At 35.6% G+C, this 11142-nt stretch overlaps 1 protein-coding gene across 12 annotated transcripts in view; it reads right to left on the minus strand.

Annotated features, from left to right (window-relative positions):
- Positions 1 to 353: 353 nt before the first annotated feature.
- LOC115213495 (proton-coupled folate transporter) overlaps positions 354 to 11142 on the minus strand; it is a 58053-nt gene continuing 47264 nt past the window's right edge. For all 12 annotated transcript variants that reach the window (XM_029782500.2, XM_029782499.2, XM_029782497.2 and 9 more), the window contains 3 exons: positions 7796 to 7879; positions 4230 to 4386; positions 354 to 1487 (listed from right to left, as the gene is read on the minus strand). In XM_029782500.2, the coding sequence (XP_029638360.1) occupies positions 1406 to 1487; positions 4230 to 4386; positions 7796 to 7879 (323 nt within the window). In that variant the 3' untranslated portion in view covers positions 354 to 1405. The remainder of the gene's footprint in view (positions 1488 to 4229; positions 4387 to 7795; positions 7880 to 11142) is intronic.

Consider the following 11142-nt stretch of genomic DNA (forward strand, 5'->3'; position numbering starts at 1 on the left):
TACAAGTGTAATATAATCAAAATCTTTTAACATTGATATCTTACAATTAATATCTTACAATTAATTGCCTGCCATGTAAATTCAGTCACTTACATAAAATTTCCAACACCAAAACTATATACAATTAAGCAGAATTGACTGATATATATATATTTATATGAGAGAGATATAGTAAGAGAGAGAGAGTTTACTTTGATGAATTCAAGTGAGAGTTGCTGACAAGAAGGGCATTTGCCCATAAAGAAATTAACCTGAGAACTTCATGTGATCCAAGCTAGCATGGAAACATGGTCATTAAAATGATGATGATGATGACAATAATAGGTTATAATTTATATTGATATCAGTAATTAACCATTCAATGTTATTGAGTTATGTCCCTCCTGATCCTAGTCCTAAAAGATTCCGTTGAAACCACGTATCAGGTGAGCTGTTATAAAATATTAAGGCCAATTTTTCATTCGTTACATAAACTCTGATGACTGCATGATGTAATCTGATTGTAAGATAATACATTTAATAATGGACATTTTCATTTTTGTGAAATATGTATAAGAATGTACTGAAGAAATATAAAAACCTATTGCCATTCTTGTTTATTTATTGCTTGGAATATCAATAGATAGATATGAAAAATGACATGTAATTCTAAACATTGGTTATATGCCATGTTCTATATACAGCACTATACATTATATAAAAATAATGAGAAATTTTGGCACCGGTTAGGTTTCCAAAGCTAGTTTAAGAAAAAGAAAAACAGTTTTTAAAGAAAGTTGTTCGAAATTAAATGACAGACTTACTTTTTCCAATCACACTGTTATATACAGTTTAGTTGTTATTTGTCACTTTGCTACCTTCAGCAAAAGCCTGCTGCAATGATCACATTGGTATGCTCAACAACCTGTTTTGTTTTTTTGTTGTTTTGAATTAAATTTTAATACTAACTTTCACACACACACACACTATTTCTTTCTCTCAACAACCTATCATTGTAGTGAAGCTTTTTAAAAAATCTGTTGCATTGTCTATATGTTGAAAGACATACATAAATACACACACACAACCAACCAAGAAAATAACTAAATATAGTTATTTTTCTGAAGTCTGTTGCTTTGTGTTGACAGACTTGCACTCAAAATTTCCAGAATTTTAATCAAAACTTGTTAATATGGTGATAACACTCCCTATCTAGCTATCTATCATTCACTCTCTGTATTTCTCTCTCAACAGCTTTTTCTTCTACCCTTCTTCCCTCCCTCTAATAGATGTTGTGATAGATGGGCAGATGGAGATCGGCTTTTTTATAATATAAAATTGTGTGTATGAGTAACAAATCACTATAACTTCAGGCTCTTTCATCTCACACCACTTTTGAAAATCATAAAAATTAAACATAGACTGGTTATGTTTCCCCAGGGGCAGGGATTTCAGATTCTTGAAGTAATACGTAGCTCTTTATCATATTATGTCGTCTCCACAGAAACCTGTCAAAATAAGAGGTTATATTTGAATTCAAAATATTTAGACAGTAAATAGGAAAAAAATTTTAAATGTCAGTAAAAAACAACAACAAAGAAAACAGCACTATGATGTTGTCTGATGGAGCTGATGAAAAGACATCACCACAGTTTTAACATCCACTTTTCTATGCTTGCATGGGTCAGACAAAATCTGTTGAAGATTTTCTACAGTTAGATGCCCTTCCTGTCACCAATCCTCACTTCTTTCCAACATGGAACACTGAAAACAAACAACATCACTTGTATGACAGTGATGCTCATTTACAAATATCACATGAAAGCAAGTGAAAGGCATACACAAATACAGACACATACAATAGGCTTCTTTTAGTTTCTGTCTACCAAATCCATTCACAAAGCTTTGTTCAGCCTGGGGCTAGAGTAGAAGATACTTGCCCAAGGTGCCACACAATGGCACTCAATCTGAGACCATAAATTTGGGAAGCAAGTTTCTTCCCCACGCAACCACATTTGTACCTATAATGTGCATTAGGAATCTCACTACTTAGAGACATGTTTAATAAAGAGGAAACTGAGTGAAGCTCTTGTTTCATAGCAATTCAAAAATACACAAAGAATTGAAATCTTATTTTGTTCAGCTGTATTAAAACCTTTTCTTTTCCATCCTCAAATATCTTTCACACACACTACTTGGCTTCCACAATATTGGATGTTTTATTCAAGTGGGTTGCTGGTCTAATGCTTATCTCTTCTTCCTAGAAAAAGAGCTAGCTTTTTTCCTATGAGGAGAGTTGAACTAATATTGTAAGCTAAAATTCATTTGTTTGTTTTACAGCAAGATGCTCTTCCTGTCACCAATCCTTAAAAGATATTTATTTATTTATTCCATGCACCTCTGAAAGCTCAGAGCTAGAGGAAAATTTTTAGACAGGGAATATCAACAGAGAACAGCATTTGTAACTTAGTGCTAGTTTCAAGCAAAGTACAGAATGTAAATAATCATACAGACATACCCATTGAGCATACATGCATGCACACACTTACACATATGCATACATTTATGTAATGGATGACAACTGAAAATGAGTCATGTCATCAACTTCATTAGCTTTTCTGCAATAACAAGCAGTGTGCTAGGAGCTGAATGCTTGTGAACATCCTATAGTTTCCTTGTAGTCATTAAAATGAAATGATGTTTATTTTGGAAAGAATTTAAATACATAAATCCTATGTATTTAAATGATTTCCAAAATAAACACACACTTCATTTTAATGAATCAAAAAAAAACAAAAAAAACTATAGGATATTGCACAAGCACTCAGCTCTGAGTGCACTGCGTTTTATTGCAGAAATATGGCGTTTCTGTAAGCTGATGGTGGTGAGCTGGCAGAAACGTTAGCATGCTGGGCAAAATTCTTAGCGGTATTTTGTCTGCCGCTATGTTCTGAGTTCAAATTCTACCAAGGTCAACTTTGCCTTTCATCCTTTTGGGGTCGATTAAATAAGTACCAGTTACGCACTAAGGTCGATATAATCAACTTAATCTGTTTGTCCCCTATGTGTGTAGCCCCTTTTGTGCAGAACTGAAACAAGAAACAGCAGTAAGCTAATGAAGTTGATGTCACTCCTTTTCAGATGTCATTCATTAATTAATATTTAACTCTAAAGCATATGTGTATTGATTTCTAACAACTGGCTATTAGTATCACTATGCCTAAGCATAATCATGAAATACATTCACACACACACACACATATATGTCTTAAAACTAAACAGACACCTCTCATTTTGCATGGTATTTCAAACCTGTTACTGTATTATTTTCCATTTCAGATTACTGTATATTACTTGTTTATTGTAATTATTCATCCTGCAAACACCAGAAGCAAAAGAGTTGAGTGATTTTCAGTGAGTGAGTATTATAGTTCAATCTAAGGTAGGATTAAGCCAGTATAAAATTGCACACAAAACCTTGAAATTCTTCTTGCCACAGTCAACAGAGTGATTCTATAAGTCATCAGCAAAGAAAAGGAATCGACAGCATCCTAGTCAAGCTGACCTGGGTCCTCTGACAGGTGTCTTCAAGTTGTCAAGTGGAATGCTGATAATAATATCCCACTGTAAGGCAGCTGGTGTTGCAGAGCAACTCCAAAAGAGTTGAAGTACTTTTGTGAGGTATCTCCATCAGCTTGGCTACTAAGGTAGAACAGCTAGAAAGAAATCTCTTCTTCGACTAGCAAATATCCAAAGAAGAAAGGGGAAATTTTTTAAATATGGTCTTTATTTTTGAAGTGTGTGTGTGTGTGTGTGCTATGGGAGTACCCTTGTCTTGAAATCATGTGATAATTGTAAAGGAGCATCACTGTCTATTCATTTACAGTCTTTTGTGGAAAACCTGTGAAGAAATACTACCTTTGTTGGAAACAAGTGAGGGTTGGTGACAGGAATGGCATCCAGCCATAGAAAATTCTGCCTCAACAAATTCCATCTGACCCATGTAAGCATGGAAAAATGGATACTAAAATGATGATGATGATATCTTCTAGCTGGCATGGGTCAGACAGTTAGACAGGATCTGACACGAGTTGGGGGAATGGATTGAACTAATAACATATATTGATGTGACAATGAAGGTTTTTGAGAATTTGCAAAAGTATATTTGTTAATAAGAAAAAGGTTTAAGCAGATCGAAACATTTGTAATATGGAATTTAAATAAAGTAATGTGAAAATAACCAGACTTACAAAGAGAGGCAAACCAGCGTGATACTTATTCCAGCAGACCCGTAGTAGCAAATTCCTGGATCAATTGCGACTGTAGCACTGTATATTTCATTAAAAGTTATAGAAGCAATCAAAGATGTGATATTTTGTAGACAAGATATGATGGTAAATAGTTTTCCTGAAATTTCAAATAAAAAAAAATGTTGTTCACGTCATAAGAATTTATAAATTTCAAGAAAAGGTGAAATAATTATTTTTGGAATGGTGTATCTTGAAGTAAATAAAACTAAATATTGGGTTTAAAATACTTTGGATAGAAAATAATTAAGGCTGCAAGAATAAAGTTTCTAAAATAGAGAAATTCAAAAGATTCCTTTAATCCAATGTAGAATGCCTGTCTTGTTTAGAGATGTGGATTCATGTCCTAAGGGTATTCTTTGACATTTTTCTACTATAGGGGCTTTTCATGCAATATTTACATGCTTTTATTTATAGCTTCATTTGCTTCAAGATATACCATTGCCAAAAAGTATTAATTTTAATGTTACAGATTTATGTACTTTGACCTAAAATAAACATCAACTGTGCAACACACACAGAAGAGAAAGCGAGAACACTATAATATAGTGGCCATATCATAGGCACAAGCACAGCTGCGAGGTTAAGAAGCTCGCTCTGCAACCATGTGGTTTAGGGTTCAGTCCCACTGTGCAGCACCTTGGGCAAGTGTCTTCTACTATAGTCTCATAGACATAAACTGTCTGGAAGATATATGAGATTGTCTTTGATCCACCATCATCACTTGACAACTGGTGTTATTTTGTTTACATCTCTATAACCTAGTGGTTCAGCAAAAGAGACCAATAAAATAAGTACCAAACTTAAAAATTATTAGTACTGGCCAGAGTCCAATGACTGAAACAAGTAAAAGATCAAAGATCTTCAAACAAATAAAATTAACCAGGAAATTAACACAATTTGGGCCTAATTTTTAAATTAAACAACATCCAAGGACAAGCTTATAAAATCAGTAAACAGTGCAGCACCCAAGACTTTAGGAAACATTTTTTCCATGTTCAGATTTGTTGAAGCATGGAATAAACTACCCACATCCATTGTTAGCTATCAGGACACTGTAACCTTCAAAAATTCCATGCTTCTTGAAATTTGCCAACATTACTCCTGCGTAGGAGTGGCTGTGAGGTAAGTAGCTTGCTTACCAGCCACATGGTTCCGGGTTCAGTCCCACTGTGTGGCACTTTGGGCAAGTGTCTTCTACTATAGCCTCGGGCCGACCAAAGCCTTGTGAGTGGATTTAGTAGACGGAAACTGAAAGAAGACCGTCGTGTATATATATGTATATGTTTGTGCATCTGTGTTTGTCCCCAGCCCCTGAACATCACTTGACAACTGATGCTGGTGTGTTTACATCCCAGTAACTTAGTGGTTCGGCAAAAGACATATAGAATAAGTACTAGGATTACAAAGAATAAGTCCTGGGTTCGATTTGCTCCACTAAAGGCAGTGCTCCAGCATGGCCACTGTCAAATGACTGAAACAAGTTAAAGAGAGTAAAAGACTATGTACCCATACAGCTTTCATCTTTATGAGTATTTTCTGTCTTTTCATGTTTTATCCAGAGCCCTATGCATGTATTTTTAGTTTTCATTGCTTGTCTATCTTTATTTGACCTTATTGTCACTTTCTGTCTCCATTTTTACTCTTTTCTAACGAGTAGTGCACCTGAGTACTGTTTTACAGTAACCTTATCATTATTATTATCAATATTTTAAAGTGATGCGCGTGTCTTTCTAACATGACATGATCATCATTCTGCCAAACTGTTCTCCCTTGAACCTTCTAAAGTTACTACTCAAATAGCTCATCTTTCTGCTAATTCTCACCATTTGACAGTTGTCTACTCCTGTAAGAAATATTTTTCACTTTAGTAGTTTCTTTCTTCACACATACGTTATGAGGAACTCGTCCAAAACCCAATCACCATCACATGATAGAGACTATACAAGGTTATTCAACCTACAAGAGAGAGCTATTAAATCAACCTCATATCACACTCTTAAAGTTTTACATATACAATGCTTGTGACAAATACAAGAGATGTTCATTGCAGGCACAGAATGAGATGACTGAGTGCAGTTCTTTGGATGCTGACAATTTGATATGGCTAAATGGATATTCAGGCTGTTTCAGGGACAGTACTTTTTTAGTGCTGGAGCCATGTGTGCAAAAATATATACATGCAGATAAAATGAGAATGAGATTACAATTTATTAATTGAACGCAACTGACATAAACACTTTCTTTTGCTTCATACACATGAAGAGAAAATTGCTTATACACATAAATAGAGAGAATGAAAAAAAAAAAACCATTAACGCATCTGATGCCAGTTATGTCTTTGATTATAGGTTTACGTGATCAGAACCGACCAGGGGCTAATACAAATATCATCATCATCATCATTTAACGTCCGCTTTCCATGCTAGCATGGGTTGGACGGTTCAACTGGGGTCTGGGGAGCCCGAAGGCTGCACCAGGCCAGTCAGATCTGGCAGTGTTTCTACAGCTGGATGCCCTTCCTAACGCCAACCACTCCGAGAGTGGCGAACGGCCACGCTTGGATGGTGTTTTTATGTGCCACCGACACAGGTGCCAGACAAAGCTGGCAGACGGCCACGCTTGGATGGTGTTTTTTATGTCCCACCGACACAGGTGCCAGACGAGGCTGGCAGACGGCCACGCTCGGATGGTGTTTTTTATGTGCCACCGACACAGGTGCCAGACAAGGCTGGCGAACGGCCACGATCGGATGGTGTTTGTTACGTGCCCGCAGCACGGAGGCCAGTCGATGCGGTACTGGCTACGGCCACGTTCGGATGGTTTTCTTATGTGCCACCGGCACTGGTACCACAAAGATACAAATTCCATTGATGTTCATCTATTTTGATTTGGTTTGATTTTGGTTTGATATTAATATAAAAAATAAATAACACTGAAGCAAAATAACACCAAATATATAGTGCGTGTGTTTTTATTGGCTAAACTGGCAAAATGACCATTCTGAAATATAACAATAAACATAATGTTGTTTCACTAATATCAACATAAAAATATAGTTGTTTAGAAGAAACTTACTAGATTAACTTAATAGATTAATAAATTAAGAGACACAATTATTTGTTTCTCTTGCAAGTACTTGGTAACCCTGTCAGTGCAGGTGCCACTTAAAAGCACCCAGTCCACTCTGCTGAGTGGTTGATGTTAGGAAGGGCAGTGAGCTGTAAAAACCTTGCCAAAACTGACCTCACCTGTGCTTGTGCCACATAAAAAGCACTAAGTCCACTCTGCTGAGTGGTTGATGTTAGGAAGGGCATCTAGCTGTAAAAATCCTGCCAAAACAGTCACAAAAGTCTGGTGCAGGCTTCTACCTGGTCGGCTCTTGTGAAACCATCCCACCCATGTTAGCATGGAACGCACATGTTAAATGATGATGATGATGTTGGTAAAAAATTGTGAGAAGAAAAAGTAATAAAAGAGAAAGGAAAGTGGGGAAAAGAAATGGTTACCTTGCTCTTCTTTCAATACAAATGATGAACATACTCCTCGCATTGCTACAGAGGAAAATCCTATGAAAAGGCTAATAAATGGAACTGAAGTGGAAAAACAAAAAATATATATTAATAGTAATAATTATAACTCCTCATATATATATATATATTATATATATATATATATATATATATATATATATATATACATACATATCAGGTGAATTGGGAATTGTAATCCAAGCATTTACTTCGTGAAGCACTCCCATGAATGGTGGCAGTTTGAAAGCAGAAAGGCGAGGGAAATCTCTCCGGATGCTAGCTATCTTCAAATTCACAAAATGTCCACAGACTATAGATAATAAAAGAATATCAAAGAATGGAGTTAGCAAACTGAATTCATTGCTTAGTTTACAATTGCTTCATTAGCTTGAATAAAACCAATCTTGTGTCGTGCCATTACCTTGTCAAAAACTACTGATTTATCTCTATGTTTTGTGGAATTGTTTAAACCAGCAGTTGTTGACATGGTAACAATATGACACAACACTAGTTTTTTTTTTTTATTAAAGCTAATGAAACAACTGTAAACTAACCAATAAATGCGGTTTGCTGACACCAGTCTTTGACATTCTTCTATTAGATGTACGGAGACTGGGAGAGGCCCATGCTGTGTCTATGTGTATGTATATATCTATCTTTTTGTCTTGACATCACACAATGGTTGTAAATGAGCATCACTGTCAAAGCAGTGTCATTCGTTTCCAATATTCTGCAAAATCATGTCTGACTTTGGGGAAATGTTTGTTTCAAAACAAGTGTAGGCTGGGCACCAGGGGCAGGGATCTGGTAACATCAATAAACTGTCTGACCCACGAGTGCATGGAAAAATTAATGTTAAAATACAAATAAGACGATAATTTATTTTCAAATGCAAAAATGCTGACAGAACAGCAGAGACTGGATAAAATATCCATAAAAAGTGGAAAAATTTGTCAGCAACTAGCCATGAGACTTGACTTCATGGCTGATTGCTGACAAATTTTTCACCTTTGTATAGATATTTTATCCAGTCTCTGTTGTTCTATTGGCATTTATGAGTTTGAGAATAAATTATCATCTTATTTGTATCTCACAATACATTTCAACGCTTCTAAAACAGATATTAGTTTGTTTACATTTATTGTAATTTCAATGTTAAAATGAATAAAGTGCAAGCAGGGCTGTATGGTAAAACAGTTTGCTTTCCAACTACATCGTTTCAGGTTTGGATCCACTGCATGGCACCTAGGACAACTATCATCCACTACAATCCTGAGCTGAACAAAGCTTTGTGAGTGGATTTGGTAGACAGAAACTGAAAGAAGCTTGTTGTATGTGTGTGTGTGTGTGTGTGTGTGTACATGATAACACAAGTGTGGTTGTGTGGTTTAAAAGTTTACTTCCCACAACATGGTTTTGAGCTCAATTGCATTGCATGTCACCTTGGGTAAATGTCTTCTACTATATAGCCCAATGCCTGCTAGTTTCATTTCTACATAATTGTCAACATATATATATATATAAACAAAATGGAACACACATACACAAAGTATGTGTTTGATTTTGTTTATATATCACCAGCTGCTTGTAATTCATAATTGAATATACATATTTATATAAATTAGAAAAAACCCACCTTTTATCAATTCAATAATGAAAAATTAAATTATACCATTTAGAAAAATTACATCTTATAGAAAGATTAAATATAAGATAAAACATATAACAATGATTAAGTAATGTGCAAAATAATAAGTAAAACATATATATTTGGTAGAATAATGACACGTTTCGTTATATAATATATAAATTATCATTATATATTATTATTATTATTATATATATATATAATAATGATGATGATGATGATAATAATAATAAAATGTAACAACAAAAGCATGAGACATTGATATTAGAGAAATAGAGGATTATTTACATATGTTATAAATTAGAACAAGGTTGTCATTATAGTACTCAGAGTTTCGAATGCCGGAGCGAAGAACTACAATACATTCTCCTAGCATCTGTTGCCAATGCAACAGATGCTACAAAAACTGTTAAGTGTAAGGGAAATAACTCTAATTGGTGGAAAAAGATAAAAAGATATCAATTATTATAAAAAATATACGTATCCATATTCTCAAAATACATAGACATAAACCTCCTGCATTCACAACTACACACATAAACTCACACAAACATGTATACATACATGCACACAAAAATATATGTATGCATGTACTCATACATACACATATCCACACACATATGCACACGTGTATATATATGTGTGTGTGTGTGTGTGTGTGTGTGTGTATGTACGCAGTGAAGGCACATGGTTCAGTGGTTAGAGCATTGAGCTTACGATCGTGAGGTTGTGAGTTCAATTCCCGGACCGGGCTGCATGTTCTATTCTTCAACAAGACACTTTATTTTATGCTGCTCCAGTTAACTCAGCTGTAGAAATAAGTTGCGACATCACTGGTGCCAAGCTGTATCAGCCTTTGCTTTTCCCTTGGATAAAATCAGTGGCGTGGAGAGGGGTGGATGGTATGCATGGGTGACTGCTGGCCTTCCACAAACAACCTTGCTCGGACTTGTGCCTTGGAGGGTAACTTTCTAGGTGCAATCCCATGGTCATTCATGACCAAAGGGTGTTTAAAAGAAAAGATATGTACGCAACCTCATCCTCATATACACTAGGTGCTTACATGCACACACATAACATGATACATATATATATATATATATATATATATATATATATATATATATATATATATATATATGATGATGGCCGTCCACTCGTGACCAAGGAAGACCAATGCCAACCTTCAGGAACATTGTGCACTCTAGGACTAACTTATATTTTGCATTTGCGGCTCCGTTGGTGGCTAATGAGCCCTGCTCTTGACAAGCATACACGACTGCAAACATTATTAGAATGGAGGATAGAAGGATTCCTAAGCAGATGCTCTATGGAGAACTTGTGAATGGAAGGAGACTCCGGCAGAAACCAAGGCTGCGATTTAAGGACTGTGTCAAGTCCTCGTTAAAGGCCTTCGATATGCAGGACACTGACTGGGAGAACAATGCCTGTCATCACCACAGATGGAGGAAGCAGGTTAAGGAGGGTATCGATACTTTTGAGAGAGCACGTATCCAGCATGAAGAACTTAAGCGAGCTGTGCGAAAGCGCATGGCTCGTATAGTGAATGGGGAAAGCTTGGTCTGCAATATATATATATATATATATACAGACATACATTTGCACTCCTGCATACACACATATATATATATGTATACAAATAAGTGACAGGCAG

This window comes from Octopus sinensis, linkage group LG6, assembly GCF_006345805.1.
Source record: "Octopus sinensis linkage group LG6, ASM634580v1, whole genome shotgun sequence".
NCBI classification, from domain to species: Eukaryota; Metazoa; Mollusca; class Cephalopoda; order Octopoda; family Octopodidae; genus Octopus; species Octopus sinensis.